Source organism: Pseudopodoces humilis, chromosome 3 (assembly GCF_049639895.1).
Source record: "Pseudopodoces humilis isolate 2021_Gansu_Grassland_sample_001 chromosome 3, ASM4963989v1, whole genome shotgun sequence".
Lineage (NCBI taxonomy): Eukaryota > Metazoa > Chordata > Aves > Passeriformes > Paridae > Pseudopodoces > Pseudopodoces humilis.
The window spans coordinates 39368319-39388418 of NC_142202.1; the positions used below are offsets into that span (position 1 = coordinate 39368319).

Consider the following 20100-nt stretch of genomic DNA (forward strand, 5'->3'; position numbering starts at 1 on the left):
ACAGAAAACAACCTCCCATTCTGATAGTGAAACAGGAACAACTGGACTCTGTCTGATTTTCTAGAAATTTATGCATTCTACCTATAGTTAATATGGATGTGTGCACAGACTGGGGCATGGGAGGCTGGAGAGAAGTGCCACAGAAAGGGACCTGGGGGTCCTGGTCACTGGCAAGTTGAACCTGAGCCAGCAGCGCCCTGGCAGCCAGGAGGGAAAACCCTGTCCTGGGGGGCATCAGGCACAGCATGGCCAGCTGGGCAAGGGAGGGGATTGTCCTGCTCTGCTCTGAGCTGGGGCAGCCTCAGCTCCAGTGCTCTGTGAGGTGCCCCCGACCCAGGGAGACAAAGATTTAGTTTCAGATAAGCACTGTTAAAGTGAGAGGCATGGCTTTAAAGCCAGGGAAGAGTGGATTCCATTCCTCTGCCTCAGGGGATGGGCCCTGTGAGCCTGGGAAGAGTTGCCCCATCCCAGACCCCTGGTGGGGCAGCAGCCCAGGGTCTTCTGGTCAGGTTTGAGCCCCTGGGGTTTCTCCCTTGCTCTGTTCCTAGTGGCCCCTGACCCTGAACTCCACCCTGGTTCTGTCCCTCTAAACCCATCACCCTGCCTCTGTTGGGGCTCTCTGTCTCTGGATCTGACTTTGTTCCGGTGCTGAATAAATGGTTTCATGAACAGAAGCCCACCTCGTTGGTGTCCCATGTCAGTCACTGGTACCTGTAGCTTCCCTGGACATGATCCTGCAGCCCTGGAACGCAACAGTGCTGGGGGCAGTTTTGGGTGCCACAATATAAAGGAGATCTAAATCTGTAAGTGGGGATCCAAAGGAAGGCCACAAGGATGGTGAAGGGCCTTGAAAAGCAGCCACAGGAGGAAGGGGCAAGGTCACTTGGTCTGTTCAGCCCAGAGGAGACTGAGGGGAGACCTCACTGCAGTGACAGCTTCCTCATGAGGGGAAGAGGAGCAGCAGGCATTGATCTCTTCTCTCTGGTGCCCAGTGACAGGACCTGAGGGAATGGCCTGAAGTTGTGTCAGGGTGAGTTTAGTTTGGATATCAGGAAAAGGTTCTTCACCCAGTGGGCAGTTGGGCACTGGAGCAGGCTCCCCAGGGAAGTGTTCATAGCACCAGCCTGACAGAGTTCAAGAAGTGTTTGGGCAATGCTCTCAGGCACAGGGTATTTCTTGGGGGTGTCCTGTGCAGGCCTGGAACTGAATTTCAATGATCCTGATGGGTCCCTCCCAACTCAGGATATTCTGTGATACTATATTCATTGTGAACACATTCCCTAAGTCCATTAAGCTGAATATTAAATTAAACAAGACCAAAATTTCCCTAAAATACATTTTGACATGTATTTATTTCTTTCAGTTTGATAATTAATTGACTCAAATTCACCCTCAAACACTGTAACTAAACAAGAGGTTTCACTCTCCTTTGAGTATCACTATTCACGGGCAAATAATAAAGCAACAGAACTCTTCCACTTTACATATTAAAAAACCCCACATGGTCTTAGAATAGATTCAAGGATAAAGACCAAAGCTTCCTGAACTGACTTGCAACTAGAAGGATTTCACCTGGAAACATGTTTAAAAGGCTCAGATTTCAGAGATGTCAATGCATTCAAAAACCAGAGAAGCAAGGTGTATATGTTTTTTCCTGGGTTAATAATTCAAATCACCCACGCCATAAACTCACTAGGTGGCACTGCATACACATCAAGCTGCAACAACTTTTGCATGACCAGACATTCAAGAATGGCTTAATAAAATACAGCCTGAAGCACAGAGTATGTGCACATATTTGTGGCCTCACATAATTATTTCTTACAATAAAGCTATTGGAAACTTCTGTCTGAAGCGAGGATAATCTGTTTGTCAACACAATTTGCAGTTTTAGGAACTAAGTAACACAAGACCAAGTAAAAGCCGCTCCAAGTGTATGCCTGTTAAATTCGAAGTCATACATCTTTACGTAGGAATCACGGTGTAATCATGAGGCAAATTACTCATACAAGTGAGAACTATAAACAAGAAGTGTCTGAAGAATTGATTAATATAGTAATATATTAGGAACTCTGAAACTCTGATAAGTATTTTAGAAATACTGCCTTGTGAAGATGTCAGCTTATGGGCTTAAATCTATGCCACTTAGGCAATTGATTTATACATACAGTATCCAATATGAGGCTTTCAGTAAACCCTTTAAGTCATGTTTGAAGATGATACTTAATTAAGGTCATAACAGGAGAATTATGAACTGTATATTCATCCCCATAAGTAATAAAAAAGAAAATTGAAAGGAAGTCAAGACCTTTGCTGGAGAGTTGTGAAACATTCCTGTTTGATCTGGAACTGTTTCTGCTCTCCCATATATAGACAGTATTTGTAAAATGGATGCTACGTACCTTAAGAAAAAATATTTTGATTTGTATAACTAGGCTAACCCATGGACAAAGATAATTCCTTAGATATGAAGAGGAATACCAGAGGCAGTATGGGAACAGGTCTGTTCAGATCATGACCCTGATGAGGAAGCTCTACTGTTTTAAATGCGAGTACTTTGCAATTCATTCTACCAAATTCATATCAGAGGCAGAACCAGATTCTGATACACTGGGCAACTCCATGGGGAAGGAAGGAGCTGGATATGCAAGAAGTGCTGGATATGCAAGAAGTGCTTGCCTGCTAGAGAGCAATCATTTGAAAAGCAGAATCACCATCAGAACACTGTCAGTAAGGACTGCGCTGAGTGGTAGTGCTTCCAAGCAATTTGAACACCCAGAAGGATGCTAAAATAACTGAACTGTCCACACTGGCACCATTCTGGCACCAATTCTGAGTAATACTTGCATAAAGAAATGCGCTGGAATCTGCAATTGATGTGGCATCTTCTATTTCAAGCAAATTCACTCAAGTAAATATCCTGAAGGCATTCAACCTGAACTGTCAGCCAGAAGTTGCTTTGTCCTTATGCTGTTTTCCAGCTCTAATATAGTATGTAAACTTCAAGAGAGAAAGAAAATAAGGCTGTAAAAAACCTTTTTATATGGACAGATATTTTTACAAACTTATTTTTGTGCCATTAAACTCCAAAGGAATTTTTTCTAAAGCATTCTCCTCCTTTAAAGGTCAGTGTATCATCTGTGTTTTGCAAAAAGAAAGGGACTGGCCAATCTTGAGTTTTTTCTTAAATTAGAAGAATTTTCTTTCAGTTCTGATATAATCTTCATGTAAAGAAAATTCTGCCTATATTAAATATGGCACCAAAGAATGATTTACTATGCACTCTTAGTAATCCACGAAAAAAGCAATTTGTAATGATATGGCAATTTCCTCAGTATTAATAAATAATAGCACAAAGTATGTAGTAATCATTTAATGGTTTTCATTTCACAAAATTAAAGCATTTTTTTAAAAGGAAATTATCTCATATCCTAATTAGAAACTCGCTATTTAATCCAGGCTAAAGGTAGTTAAGGATATCTCATACTGCAAAAAATGTTCCTTTGATGAGATTAACACAAGCCAAAATACTCAAATCAGGATCAATTTAAACAAGCAAATGTGTACCTATACACATTTAAACCAGGACTGAAATGGAGTTAGTGCTTGTGCTTTAGGTTTGGTCATAAGCTTCTTTACAGAATATAGTCAGAACACACATCAGTAAATATTAGAAAACCATTCGAAAGTAGTTATCTACTCATTAATAAGATTCCTCCATTCTTACATACTCCCCTCCCAAAACTTAATTCTCATAAATATGTACACCCTCCACCCCCCCCACACACTGGCTGGATAACAAGCAGATATTTTCCAAGCTAATGAACAAAAAGCCCAACGCTAAATTGTGGAGAGGGAAGGTTGAGAGGATGACAGGTGCGGGGAGGGAGGGGAAGCATTTTGCCAAATTTGCAAATTTCAAATCACAAATATAGCACCAAAATATTAAGCCACCAAAAAGCAGACACTATTCTTGAACACATGGACATAGATATTCAGCAAATACTTTGTCCAGCCCAAGGGTTTTAGGTTTTTGGGTTTTTTTTTAATTTCAGCTTAAAGAATTAGCTCATTCCGGCTTTTGCTTATTGCATGAGATGCAGAATCTTTTTGTTCCCATTTTAAAAAGACATTTAATAAAAATAAATAAAAACACATTGCCAGGGTTTGCTGGGCAATGGCTAATCTCACTTGGATGCATACTTTAAATTAAATATTCAAGAGACAAAAGCTCTTGAATTAAGCTATAATAATAAGAAATTATCCAAATTAATTTCCAATGACAATTTCTTATAAGAAGTAGGCTAATGCATGACCATTTAGTTACAAGACTACAAACATGAGTTTGGCCAAAAGCCCACTGAAGTGAATGGAAAATCTCACACTAACTTCAAAGGACTTGGGATCTGTCGCTATAATAACTACATGAAGAACATTCCATTTTGGGTGATGCAGCTACATAGCAGTGGTTAATAAAGTCAGTGTGTGTTTTTAGTGGTTGGATCTTTTTTCAGGAAAGAGTTGCACTGGAATAATGGGAAGCAAATAGATTCATCTGCCTAATATGTTATTAAAAAAAAAAAAAAAAGCAGAAGGTCATATAGTACCCAGGCCCTCGGGGTATCAGAAGGCTGTGAGTAATCCCATAGTATGCCACACTAATCTAATAGGAAAAAGCTCACCATAGTAAGAATTCCCTTTGTCTCAAGGCATTAAGTTAATAGCTGGCAGGCAGTCACTGCCACCAAAGCTGGCCAGCACTGTGCATTTGGGATGGAGGCTGAACTTCCTGCGGGTTCCTGCCTCTGGCAGCAGGAGGAAGCTTTTCAGTGACTGTCTGCATCACCCCCTACCCAAGACAATGAATGCTGTCACCTACTAATGAGAACCAAAGATTGCATTCATAAAGGAAAAACAACATGTTTCTTAAACTATATCTTTTGGTGAAAGAATTATTTAAAAATATATGCTATTCTTATGCTTAACAGAAGTCATCAAGAGAAAACAGAATTTTTGAACAATAAAGTGGGTTATCTTTAGTATATGAAACAATCATATCACAAAAAATGTAAAACTTCATTTCCATTTCATATAGGAAATTTCTGTATGGGCCTTCTTCCACATCAAGTTACTTGCAGGTTTGTTCTTCTTCAATTCTGTTTCCACTACTTCAAAAATGTAATTTTTACCATTTTTTTCTGAATTCAAATATTGCACAAAGAGCAAAGGAAATTGGCTAATGGACTATACAAGAATAAATTATTAAAACTGGCTGTGTAAAATAAGGAAAGAAACAATGAGAAAAAATATTTTTCCTCTCTACTTACTACTTGTTTCTTGAACCAATGAAAAACATAACATTTCTGTCAAATAGTGATTTTTTAGTTTGAGGGAACTGACTGAAGTACTAAACTGCATTTCCTTCTCGATACCCATTCAAAATAACTACAAAGTCGTGTGTCATGTTAACTGTACAAATTAAACTGGACAGAAAAAGATGTAAAGTATTCTAGCATTCAAATAACAAAACAAATATTGGACTCACTGTTATTTGATTTATTACATCAGAAACTATTGAAACAATAAATTTTAAACATATTATGCCAACTAGAATCCACATCTGAAATTTACATTACCTCACTATCAAGTTGCAGCTGACAATTAACATTAAAAAAAAAATCAGGGTGATAACTAGATGCAAAGTAAAGGCTATGCAGAGAGTAAATCCATGTTAAGTCTTCTGTTCCTTAAAGACAATTAATAACAGGGCTAAATCACAAGTTAAGCTTCCAGAGTCAGAGAAACAATAGCATAACTGCCAAATCTTAAAAAAACAAACAAAAAGACCAAGGATCTAAATGCAGAGAATATTTTTTTCATTACCACCATTACTATATTAGAAAACATACTTGTGAAAGTACAGAAAAGCAGCCTTTTAATCCAGTATACTTACATTATTGCATTCTCCCAGGAAATACAGTGCAAATCCATCAGCTTTTGTAGCTGCCAAGGCAATAACAAAAGAAATAATTGTACTCACAGGGATAAATCAAACTTATGCAACATATTTGAGGTGAAACCACAGATTCAATTCCACTTAGGACAAACCTCTACACTTCTAAAGGTTAAGGTCTTTTGCTGTGTCCCCTAAAATATCCAAGAGTCTACAAAGTTAGAGGTACCACAGAGTTCTTGCTCTCTTCATTGGCATCTACTGCATTCTAAAGGATAATTAGAAACAACTTCTTTATACATCTATACTCCAAGGCCTAGTGTCTGTAAATGCAAATTAATTCATACAATAGGAGTCACATAAAAAAGTATATTTACAGTATAATCCGTCAGATACCATTACAATTTCTATGAGTAAAATAAATGCCAGTTGTAAATGTTAAGTTATATTTGTCTTTGCCTTAAGAGAGAAAATCATGGGAAAATGAGGAGCTACAAATACTGCTATAAAAATGTGTTTCCAAACAAACTGTTTCTATTTTCTGCACATATTAAAAATACTGGCACTCACCAGAAAGTTTATACTTTTTAGATTTCTGCCAGATTCAGATTGTGGTATGAAACAGGGTAAAGTCAAGTTCCTTAAACTCTCAAAAGTTTAGAGCAAACCAACCATCATAACTTACCCTCAAAATCAGAACAGTATATTGCAGAAAAGGTTTTTCACCCTGCTTTACACAACAGGCTTGGATTAGGTGTCAGTCTCTCCAAAAGTTAATAAACATTCTAGCCAGTAAAAAGGCATATGTGGTACCTATTGTTTTATGAATGAACTCAAGAATCCTATTAGTACATTTAAGGGAAAAAATTTTACTTGTGCTCAATCAAATCAAATGGCTTTCCTAATTTCTTTGACAAAAGGAAAAAAGTTCCAATGTGTAGTTACTTGCTCATTGTCAGCTGAGCAGGACTGGTAATTACAAGTTGAGGACACAGTAATTTGTGTTCAGATTTTAAATCCTTCATCTGTAATACCTAAGTATATTGACCTACAAGGCAAGTGAGTACTGTAAAGGAAATAATATACAAAAACCCCTCCCATCTTCTTTACAAAAAATAAAAAAAATTGTAAAACATAATCTGTATTGTCAAGTCTCACTTGCTGTGTATTAACAAATTTGATTTGCTGTGAGTTGGACATCAATATCCAAATAACAGCTTCAGCAAAATCAGCAGAGAAAAGGTTCCTTTAAAACATCTTATATATAAACCAGAGCTATTACTCATCATTGCAAAATGATGAAGTAGCTGGGACAGTAAAACCTTTCTAAAGAGCTGACTGAAACCTACCATGACACTTCCTACTGAAGACTGAGTAAGTCCACGCTGGCTAAAAAGAAGCCAAATTACACTTAAGTTGTTATTGCAAGTGATTTCTTTGTTTTTACTTTTTAACTTTTGATCATGTGTAGCATTTGCTTACACACAAGGAACTTACATCAGATAGAAAAAACAGTTAAACAACTGAGTTTAATCTGAGATCACACAAAAGATAGGCCTTCTTCCAGAGACATTTCAATTGTTTCAAAAGAAGTTTAAGAATGCTGTGATATTACTGATAGATTTAATTTTTTTCAGTATTGAAACTGCAACACCATCATAGTCGATTCTTTGGTTCATTTAGCATGAGACTCTAATATCCCAACTGGATACACAACTCTGTCCAAAGATGAAATTTACTTAAGTGCAGCTAGGGATTCACCGAGGGACAGAAGGTGAACTAAGTTCAGACTGAGAGAACATCCAATGGGAACACTGTTATCCCTCAATACCTGTCTTTATTAATTTATTAATTAAACCACGTAAGAAATGTGCTGTGCACTGATGCTAACAGCTCAGAGACATCTGAGTCTCCTTCTTACCTATTTTTATGATGCTGCTCAGTTCATACAGAAGCAGTTGGTTATCTCCTCCTGTATCCAGGCGCTGCTCTATGTAGCTGTTTAATTCGTACACTACGCCTTGCATATTCGTATCCTGGTACTAGGGAAGCAAAGATGAGAAGAACATTTTAGAATAACTGAGATGCATTTTGCAGGTTTTAAACATACATATTCTTTAAAAATAATATGTTAAGATTTCAATACTAAGCCAAGCAGAGCTGTCCTAATCCAGCTGCCTGAAGAGCAAGGTCACTGCTAAACAAGAGGCACAGCACTCCACTCTCTGTTCATTAGACATGTGTTCAAAGCACATTGAAAACATCACTGAACAGTTAATATTTGCCTAAACTGAGACAGGATCATGGACAATGTCTAAAGAAAATGAGAGAAATTACAGTTATCAAGTAAGTAGACTTCAATTCCTTCCTTTTAAGCTTCTAGTCCACCTAGATTCATGTGCCACCTCTTCCACCTCAGATTCATGTGCCAAATGGCAGAACTGCCAAGCACCAGAGCTTTCAGGTGGTGGTAACTCAGGAAGCTCAGCCTTTCAAATAATGGAGTGATTAACACCAACCAAGTGATGGACAAAAATCACAAGTCAAAATCATGCCAGACAGTGTGGCTTCATAGGCACTTGTTCCAACTGATGATGGCAGACACAAATCAAATCAAATCAAATCTGTTGGCAGATTACAAATCAGTTAGGATATTTAGATGGGAGCCATGGGGTGCTGATTGCTGGTATGATGGAACAGCATGGCATGGTTAAAATCTCACAGGAAAGAAGATGCAGCCTCCCTTCAGGGACCCAGCTGCATTTGTTTATCCATTTCCCAAGTTCTGAAGGGCTGATAAAAACAGCACTAAATGTCTATGTGTAGCATGACAGCATCACGAACAATAATTTCACAGAAAGCAATACTTGGCACTAAGTAAAGATTCATTACCCTGGCCAAAAACTGGTAATGTGGTAACTGAAGAAAGTAATATGGTCAATTACTTACTGAACTCCATGATGCAGTAAATTACATTGCTTAAACTAAAAATTAAGCTGGTGATATTTAGACAAATTAATGTTGCTTGAAAGACTAAGGCTTACTCTTCTGCTCATTCATACTTCAGAGACAAGTTTAATATAGATCAGACTAATATAAACTACTATGGAAAATATCATAAATGTTCAGAATATCACAGTCTAGCCCACTACCATGCCAATGTTTATGTGAACATATGTAACTGCTCAGTATTTTTCTAGATCTTCTCTGTAGATGTGGGAAACCTCTACATGTGACACTCAGAGATGGATTAAGCACATCACTTACACAATATATTTCATGATATAACTTTTATTCCCCCTCTTCTTTTCATGCATACAACACACTATATCATGAATACAGAGCATGTAAAGATATGTATTTAGGATACATTTTGATGCTTCATCTCAAAGAAACCAAAAAGCTCCACAAACTTAAAAAACCAAAGTGCTTGCTGGATAATATAAATTCCCAGTTTCTTTAAATTCAGCAGGTCTTAATCTTGACTTTAAAATGGCTCTTGAGAATATACAATCTTTGCCATGACCTCTTCTTAATCTATTAATCTATTGCTCCACATGGACATATTAGAACATTTGAGTCCTAGGCTGTCCAAATATTCTCCATGTATAACAAACCTGACACTTCATAATTCTTTCTGTAAAATGATGTGACAGTTATACATTTTGACAGCGATGTAAGGTCACACTGCATAAATGCATAAACTGCTGCAAGTCTTGAGTTTACAATACAGCATGCCACCACCAATATTAGCACAATATGATAGCTGGCAAGCTTCCACTGCCTGCCCTCTGTTGTGTCCCACATTTACTCCTGTATGCTTATTATTCAAAGGGAGAAAACAATAGTATAGTTTGACGCAAGTGGAGCTTTTATGCTTACAATCTGTAACCATAAGTAGCCATAAAGCAGGAAAATGGTGAACAAGAGTCTACACTATTCAGATGTGCTAACCCCAGCCTGCAAAAACGTGTGCGGCCACATACCCTAAAGTAACAGCAGCTAATCAAGCACACATGCACAAAGCCTTTATCATCTGGAAAAACTCCTTCTCGGAACTTGGAAATGAATACACATCTTTTCGCCTGTGATGCACAGTCAGGATTTAAATCAAATCTTCAAAGGTTAAAGCGAATACGTTAAGAGAACACATCATCAAAACGAGCCCATTGGCGTAACAGCCATGGCAGAATGACTGCTTTCCCTCTAATCAAGCAGCAGTTCAGCATGCATAATAATTATATAATAGCTAGGTGCCCTTTATCCTCACCTCTGCCACATGTGCTTGCAAACGTTTGGTAAGCAGGGAGAACCATTGCCATGCCACTGAAGAGTCGGCAGCTGCGTAACGCCAGACATCGTTACGTGGCACGCGTCTGGTGCCGACCTTCTGCGCACCCACAACTGGCCAGAGGAACACAGTTTGTCCACATTCACAATTAAGTCATTCTTAGATCAATCATCAACATAAATTTACTCCATCATGCTGTGAAATGGTTTTCATTTTATTACAGTAGAGTGAAAGAGGGGTTTTTTTTATTAGGTTCTAGGCATTTTAGATTGGATGACCACAATTACGTTTGGTTGAAAAGCCACAAGAGTCTTTATGAAACCATGTATTTAAACACTGAGTAAGTCATCAGGATCCTCTGGTACGAGCACTGCCCAATGTGGTTGCTAATACAGACTGGTGCATATTTGGTGTAAAACTTACTTCAAGAAAGCAACTCCTCAAAAAAATTAAACACACTTGGTGGAAAAGGAGTATTTATATATATATATATATATGTATGTATGTATATACACTATTATATGGAGTAAGTAGAGTTTCTGAATTTGCAATTTAAACATTATTAATGCTCATAAACTTTTTCCTTAATTCATTCTTCCCATTGCTGATTTCCTTCTATTTAAGATTCAGTGTCTACAAGTATTTTGGTATACTTACTGTAATAATCTGAATTTCAATGTTGTTACATAAAATAATTCAACTAGACTAAAAACTAGTTTAGTACTATCATACCAGCATCATATTTCTACTAGCTGTGTATATTTTAAAGCTACGAAAATGGACTAACAATTAAGAAGGGAAATTGTGTTATAAATATTCATAATAAAATTTATGAATCTAAAATAAGGTTGTTTTTACAGGATTTATGTAAAAATATTTATATGGTTCTTAGTCTTTGGAATATTGCAGTGCAATAGAAGACAACAACCCATGACAGGTGATTAAGAATAGTTTTGTGATTTAGAATTAAAGAAGGAGGCTAGGAACATAAACATTAAAGGAGATAATGAAATACTGTAGAGATAAATTTTAAGTATTCATTCTAAACAATTAAGACACATGGGGAAACTAATATTCAAGTACACAATTTAATATCTAAAGTAAAAAACAAAAAAAAACCTGAAATGAAGATATTTCCATGCTTTGATGATCATATAGCAGCTGTGCCACAGGCATTCTATGCTTTTGCATGAAAGATAAAGCCCCTGTGCTGCAACAAAAAGCCGTCATTAATAGAGCAGAGGGTCAACAAGTGCCAGCATAATCCAGAATTTGTTTTGCTTGCTCTGCAACTTCTTAAAATGTCATTTGAATAGCCATGAGTAAGTTTCTATGTAACACTTATTCCCGACTACAGAGCTCTTTCTCCAGAGCAACAGATTCCTTGTTCTGCAACAGAACTTGGCCCTTTTGCAGGCCTCAAAGTGTCTGACCCTATTGCAGACTAGAGTTAGAATAAACAAGCACCCAAATCCCATTTAATGTGGAGAGGGCTAGCCAAATGTACTTTGGGGATGCAGAAATTCAATGGATGAGAGAAGGAAAAAAACAAAAAACAAAAATCAACCAAACTTGAATGTCCTGGAAAACCGTGCTATCCCAGGTTTCCCTTATTTCATTTGCTATGCCAGAGGAGCCAGGAGGAGAGGGCCAATGCCAGACTCTCACCGCTGTGCAGTCTGCTTGGATGAGTGTACAATAAAAGCCTCAGCAGTGCTGAGTGACCTGATGCATCCAGTGCCACCAATTTTATCCAACTGCAAGGCATTCTAGAGCTGTCACAGGGGACCACACCATGGACAGATGGAGAAGCACTTGAAACTGGCAACATAATTTTGATCCAAGACATGTAAGCAGGCCAAAAGAGAAAAAAGCACAAATAAACAAAGAGAAACATCTCAAACAAACAGAAAAACCCCCACCATAACCACAAAAGCACAAACAAACAAACCAACCACAACAACAAAAACAGCCTCAAAAAATTAACAACGAAAACACTTTGTGAAATCAAAATGGCATTCCTCAGAAAGAATAAATGAACTCAGCTGTCCAGGTAAAAAGGAATTCCTGGAGCAGGATTAGATTCTACTGGGGCAAATAGAGGTTTGTGCAAGGAACTTCAGCTCTTGAATAGTGTGAAATCACTGAGAATCAAGGATGTACATAGGCCAAGGACATTGTACATGGACACGGGAGTTTATAACACCCATTCTGAATCTGGTTACATCAGTTAGTGTTTTAGACAACCACCTTTTTCAAACTGCCTAAATTAAACTGTCAATGGCAGCATCAAAATTTGCAGATAATGAATTAAAATAATCCTGTGCAACATTTTACACAAAAGAATGTCCTTAGGCAGGGACTGGATTTCACCCAAGGTTCTTCAGTCATTTTTATAAAACTGACAGCTCCTCTCTATTAGCATACTACAGACCATAGGCAGCTGCTGAACCAAAAACAATCAAAATCTCCTCATAAATGTCCATCCAACACTAGTTTTTTCCTATAAAACTATAGTCTTGGCAACAGGAGTCATCAGGGAAAGAATTTAAAAATGAACTAAAAAACCCCTCGAAATAAAAAAAGAACTCTTGTTTGAAATCTTAATGGTCTGAATTAACTTAATATTTGATTGAGATGTCAGTCCAAAATATTTCACGCTAGGTATTTTCTTACTTGATCAGAAGTATAAAAAGACAGGTCTTACATACCTATGTTCTCAATGCCATTGATACTTGCATTATAAAAACAGCAACACTTGTACTTCTCATAAAAAAAATAAATGTTGTTACAAAAATAATTAAATAAACTATTTGATTTTTTTTCTGAAATAGATCAGCTTTCCCTTCTCTTGGGTAGCATTATGAAAAATCCCATATGCACAGTTACCATCCTGATTTGAGAGACTTGGTCTATATAATTTTCCAGTTGCATCCATAACTTATTTTTTGGAAAGATAATCAATATTCAATTACTTGTATCTTTTCTAAAGAAATACTATATATGGCCTTTAAGAATTTTTGCACTATTACTTTATTTACCCACATAATAAATGTTTTTTTAAACTGAAGAATATTCTTCTGTGTTTCCTTTTTTTTTCTTCTTCACAAAGAAATGCACAATTAGAAAGGAACATATTGGTGACTAAATCCAGTCCCTTTAAGGCAAAGGCGGCCTTGTAAGAGACATTTGGTTTAAAAGTACCTAAAATATTCATTCCATGTGTCACTACACTTTATCACAATGAGTATTCAGACAGCTAGTGTAGAAACAAAGAAGATCAGACCTGTAAATATCACAGCAGTCACCTACTCCTTTAAATGGTAGAAATTGCTTTATTTTATTTTAGCTATAGTAATGTTATTGCACTTCTGATGACCGACCATTGGGTATAAAGAAAGAAATGGTAGCAGGGGAAAAATAAAATAAAATTAAAAAAAAGTCAACCTATTTAATTAAATCAACACAAAAATTTATTATAATATTATTATAATATATATTATATTATATATTATAATATTATAATATTATTTTATGTGTAGTGAGATAGGTTGTGTGCATGTTTGCCATGTATGTTTATGTGTACTTCTGTCTTTTCTAGGCCTGGCACTTTCACTGGCTGCAATGTTTTGCACTGTTTATCTGCATTGATGGCTAGTTCCCATCTTGCATGGAAACTGGTGTTTGTTATTTTGGGGCATAGATAACCACAAGATAAATGCATTCTAATAACACTGAAAACACATATAAACTGCACATGTGAAGAAACAAAAATATGGATCTAGACTTTAATTAAAAAAATAACGAAATAACACAAACCCCTCAAACTTTCAAAAGGCTAATCAAGCTGCTTCTTTCAAAGTGGAAATGCTGAGCCAAAGGATGTGAAATCCTCAGACTGAAGAAAGTGACAAGCAAACTTGCAACATAGAGATGGCTTTCAGAGGAGCAATGAGCTTGGAGAGGAAACAAAAAAAATCAGAAGAGGTAACTGGGCTTGGCTGGAGTAACCAGTTTTCTTTAAACTTGGACACTGGAAAGCAAGAAACTATAAAGAGCAGTCTTAGCTGAGGTGATTAATTTTAATGCTTGTACATAGCCTCAGAGAAAACTGCTCCTACACGCATTTGTCTGACGTCTATTCTTCTTGTTTTGACTGGAGAGGACATAGGTTAGAACTTGCACGGTAAATAAAGTTTAGCATTGGAGCACCATATGCAAGTATTTATGAATTTTTTCTTCACTCATCAAACACCTTCATGACAAAAGCAAAGAAAGGAAAATACGAGATGACATTTGGCAGCACAGGCCCTATTATGATGCAAACCAGCTCTCTTACTCTGCACAGAAAGGACTCACTAGTTTTGAAGGCACACATTTCCCAGCCTTTTTATGTAGCTGATTTCCAAGCTTCAGAGAGACTGTGAACACCTTTCCTAGACGAAGCCCCATAGCCCCCACTCACTGACATCCATTCTAACCTTCCCATCGGCTCCCTCCCTGTTACCAAATGGTAACACAGAAATAAATAGCTTAACAATAGGAAAAATATATCATAAAAAACAAAGGTTTCACTTGTGAGAAAAGAACATTATGATTACATAGAAGTAACCATATAATCTGGTATTAACTGTAAGGCTCATAAAACTTCATGAATATCTCAATTATATCACCTCTCCAGATTATATAATAAAACAGCATAATGAGCTTCAGTTTAACTTGACAAGGCTGAATACTTCTCCTCTTTTTAAAAAGCTTTTTATAAAATGACATTCCCTCCTAATACTTGACTTGCAAGCACTCTAAAGACACCATGTACAAAATTAAAAATAAACTTCTTCATTTTCCTACCACTGTTGCTTATCACTACCACAGTACTCACAAGGTTTTCTTTTTAAAGAAGTCAGCTTATACAAGCATCTTCTCGTGACAATAGGTGCAGTGCCATTTGCAACACTTCTAAAGGCTAAATATATATTTATATATATTTTTATATTTGTTCTAGTTCCCCTAACTTTTTGATTCATTTGTTCTCAGTTCTGGGATGATGTGAAAACATTTAAATCCCATCTTTAATAAGAAGATACTACAAGGAAGGGGCTTGCTTTGCCAATGTGTCATAAAGAGCCTTTATTATCAGTTGCACAGTGAAGATACATGCAATTACCGCAACTATTTACTGAAAACACACTTGCTAATTCTGTGACTGGCAGTGACATACTGTGCTGGGTGCTGGCTGGTGCCAAGGCAGCTGCCAAAAAGCTGCAAGTCCAAAAAGGGGAAAGGAGAGGATTAAAGCATCATTCCTGTTTCCAAGAATAAAGTACTCTAAATGAGCAAGTCACTTGCTAGGTAATAATTTTCTGGTGTTTATATGGTAAACTTCTACAAAGTGAATTGCTGTTGGCATTGCCAGAGTTTACAAAGCAAAGGTACTTGCCAAAAGGCAGCTTCCCTGGAAGCATTGTTCAAGTAAACATGGAATGGAAAGTTATTGAGCAAAATGAACAATTTTGCCGTGATCATATCAGGAACATTGAGTATTTTCATTTAAACTTTAGAATCTGAGGTACAAAAGAGCACACAGTGATCACGGGAAACTTAGCAGCACGTAGAACAGAATCCTGGCTATAGTTCATGAAGGAATGGGGTTATTTTTGCCAGCTGAAAAGAATAACATGTCTCCAAAGCGCACTGTTTTCACTAATGTTGTCAGAGAACTACATCTTTAGTCTAGATGTGCACGAATACACATGCACTCAGTGCTCAAACTCACACTTCTCTATTTTAGTTTCTATTGCAGATGGAACAGCAAAATAACAAAGTATTCAGCTTAAGTTTTCTTTGTCCAAGCAGTTCAATAGTTGGTTTTCTTTCTGAAATCCCTCTGCCCAGAAAACCACTTATGTAGCTAGGATGGATGGGATCAGCCAACACACACCTGCACAATAAGTGAGCAGAGGAAGCTCAGCATTTCCAAGGATGTTCCCAATAGTGCATCATGCAAAAAAAAGGGATTCTGTCCCCAGTTACATATATTTCATAGACATTGGAAACCAGTATTCAGAAAAAAGTTCACAGGTTCACTGGTCACAGATGCTCATGAGGTATTTTGTAACCAGAGCTGTTCTTAAGCCAAAAGCAGTCTACAGGAATCAGGAAATCTTTCCCCTCCACCACCCATCAGATGCTATGTCAGGCCAAACGAGGAAATCTTTCCATATAATTTCTGAACACCAAAATATTGACAAAATTGCCATTAGTAGACCAGAATTAAAAATAATAAATTTTGAAAAGCTTCTTTTCTATTCTACAATTCTCAAAATTTAAATTATGTGCAACTTATCTCCTATTTTCTCTTTTTCCTCTCCCCTTCTTTCAAAAACTTGAAGTGCCAACATCCAAGTTTGCTTTTTTATTTTAATTTTCTACTAAGAAGCTTAAAATATATTCAAAATGCAGTTCCCATACAAGAGGATTTCTAAACTTACATTTCAAAATTTCTTAAATTTTCAAAGCGTGAAATTGCAACATAAAACTCTTGAAAATACTGAAATCTCCTTCTAACAATTAAAGATTTTTTGCAGTATATTCCTACCTCATTTTGTAGCTAACATGGTATTGTTAAGCAATCGGTGCTTTAATCCTGCTATAAATTTCCTTTCACTAACCCTAATTTTTTCTTCCCTATGATACAAGCTGCTTCTTGCAGATGTTTCCAGGAATTAAAAATGTAACACTTAATGACTTCAAAACTCATAATTCTTCAGTCAGCATGAACATGTCTTTTTGTCTGAAAAACATTACTCACGTACAGAACTTTCCTAATTTAAATTCTAATTTATGTTCATATTTTAATTAAACTGGTATCTGTTTGAGCTGCTGCTGAAGAAAGAGGATGTATTACAATGGTCTACATTATTATATAGGGCATTATTCAAAAATACAGCTAAGAAACAAACCTGTTAATTTGTAGCACGGTGTATTACTGAAGTACCTTCAAGTACTTTATTTTCAAAAAAGCCAAACCAAATAGTAGTGCAGCACAGTATACATACCAAGTGCACAATGATTGATGGCTAAAAAAAACAAGGGAGAAAATGTTTGCATAAGAACATCTGAAGTATCATCTGTACCCTACTGATTCCAGGGCTTCAAGTGACAGCCCATCCATCTTCAGGAAATCCTAAGCCCTTACATATGACTTTGAGGGGCTGAGATGGCTGCAACCAGTTTGAGAGACACAGGCAGTGACTGTCAAGGCAGACTTGGGGGTTCAGAACTTGTTTTCTATTCCTTAAATAGCTCAGATGTGGTAATCAAGATATATTCTGTGATTCTGTTTTACAGAGGCTTAGGTAAATGTTAATCTACTAAACTAATGTCAAATAAAAGGAACTTTCCCACATACATAATTAGAAATTCTGAGATTCTTAGGCAAATCTTTAGCTATTTTGAGATCAAAACAATATAGATAGATATACTAATAACAATAATTCCACATAGCACCAAAAGGTATTCACTGTCATAACAGTAGTATACAAAGGTATGAACAAAAACCATGTTGAAAACTAATGAATTACTAAACATACTAATTTTCACCTAAATTCCCAACACCTTTATAAGTCCATGGCATGTCATGTATATGGAAAATGTCTGCTTGAATTAACTCATTTTAGACAACATTTAATCTCTTTTTTGTAGACATGTATGAGATGAACTTCAGTTCCCCCTCATCCCAGCCCTCTGCTCACAGGGTTACAAAACTGAGGTTTCCCATATCAGCCTTATTTCTCCACTCCTTCCAGATTCTAGCATTTTCCAAAGGACTTCTACTGAGTGCAGGAGCATCCAGCCAGTTTTTGTAGTCTTTCAACCTGCCCTATTTTTAATATGTGTCTGACACTACTGTGCTTCTCCTGGGGACATGAAATAGTTTCTGCAAGACATTCAAGAAAGAGAGCAAAACAGAACTATGATTCCACCTGGGAAAGCTGTAAGGCCTCTCCCATCTTATGAGGTCCCTCAGGATGGCTGGAGCCATCTAGGGGCAACAGATTGCCATGTACTGATCTTTTCTCAGTGACAGCAAAGGTACTCATTCCTAAGAGATCCCTGTAATTAGTCCTCAGTCATGGGCAGATATTCCTCAGGACACAGTGTCAATCAGATCTAGGGCTAGGGTTGGGAGTCTATTACTGAATGTTTTTTTAGGATTGTACATTGCATTTCATGCAGACCACTGCAAAATAAACTAAATCAGAAAATTTAACTCATTGTACTATACCACATCTCAAAAGGGAGTTATTAAATAGGGCATTTTTCTTCCCTTCCTATGCTTGCCATCTATTGAGGCAGTTATACTGATTAAATAGTCTGATGTTATGTTCAAAGTCCCATGAATTTCCTGGTTTCCATGAAGTATCTTTTTAAAACTGGATCATGAAAATAGCACTGGAAGAACTCTAAATGCAAAATACCCTTCAATTTATTTACAGCCAATCAAGTGTTCCCAACATTTATTTTCCTTATTAACTGTTCTCTAGACAGTCTGTACAGCACTTTTTCCTCTAGAGATCCACTATAACCAGGGAATAGAGAGAAATCTCTATCAGTCTATCAGAGTCTGTAGAAAAATCATCTCTAGTGAACAGTGGGCCACTTCTTTTTAGAGGGGATAGAGAGCAGCACTTACCCTGCTGACTTCTTTAGGAGCCGTTTCATCTAAAAGGAAACAAACAAAACAATTAGGCACTCTGGGAAGTTTCTAGGCTGAATGAAGAACAAGATAAAAAAAACTTCAAACGATTTTTGTACATTTGTACAAGACTTTCCTAATATGGTTCAATCAAGTGATTGAAATATTCTGAGACTGGTTTGCATTTACAATCTTTTAAAAATTCCTAAAGCTAAAAATCAACTGAAATTAGGATAAAGTATTTAGGAATGCTATCCTGACTTAATAAAAATACAAGATTTCATACATTTTAGAATTCAGAGGGAAGCTGGCACAGCCCAGCTAAACAATACATTTATATCCAATAGTCTGAGAATTAAAGGCCTTTGTTATCAAATAAATGCCACCAACACTCTACAAGGAATCTAGTGAGCAGACCGAGACCTTCTGTTCTAGTATCAAAGATTCTAGTACTGTTGACTTTTTGGATGTGGAAAAAAAGTCTTGTAGCCATAAGAAAAGAGGAATATCACTGATGTGATCTGGCATAACATGTTAAAAGAAAATAGATTACAAGATTTTATAAATATATATATGTATGTATGTATGTATGCATATATGTATAAAAACAACGTTTTTTCCTTTCAAATGCAAACAAACTTTTATGCATTTTTGGTAAGTTTAATACATATAAATAAACACAGGTACAATATCAGAGCTAAAACATTGAGTAGTACTTCTGAAGATGTGGGGAAAGCAGCAAGAACACATCTGCCAAAGGAAGAGTTTCCAACTTTCAGTTTAACCACACCAAAAGTAGCTTTAATACACCTTTACAAACCTCCAGTTGGTTAGTTGTTTCTGAAAACATGAAGAGAACTTTTAACCTTTTATGTGCTCCTGGGAATCAAATTACTATATTTGGAAATTAAAATTAAGTCAGGAAATAGATTTAATCTCACAGAAAATACCATATGTTTATATTTGTCAAAGGCTCTTTATATCTTGCCATTTAAGATGAACTTTTAAACAATAAAGATAGAAAACTCCCCTATTTTCTAGCAAACTCATTTAACACACAATTTCTGATGAAATAATTCTCTATAGCAATACAGATTTCCTCTCAAAATTGAGCGATACCAAGGAAAATAATATATTTCACAACCATGAGCGAATATT

The 20100-nt window shown here is 36.6% G+C and overlaps 1 protein-coding gene across 1 annotated transcript in view; it reads right to left on the reverse strand.

Annotated features, from left to right (window-relative positions):
- PDE10A (phosphodiesterase 10A) overlaps positions 1-20100 on the reverse strand; it is a 171821-nt gene that overhangs the window by 50137 nt on the left and 101584 nt on the right. Inside the window, exons 3-5 of the mRNA XM_005526937.3 lie at positions 18940-18968; positions 7875-7995; positions 5954-6003 (exon numbers count right to left, since the gene is read on the reverse strand). Of these exons, the coding sequence (XP_005526994.2) occupies positions 5954-6003; positions 7875-7995; positions 18940-18968 (200 nt within the window). The remainder of the gene's footprint in view (positions 1-5953; positions 6004-7874; positions 7996-18939; positions 18969-20100) is intronic.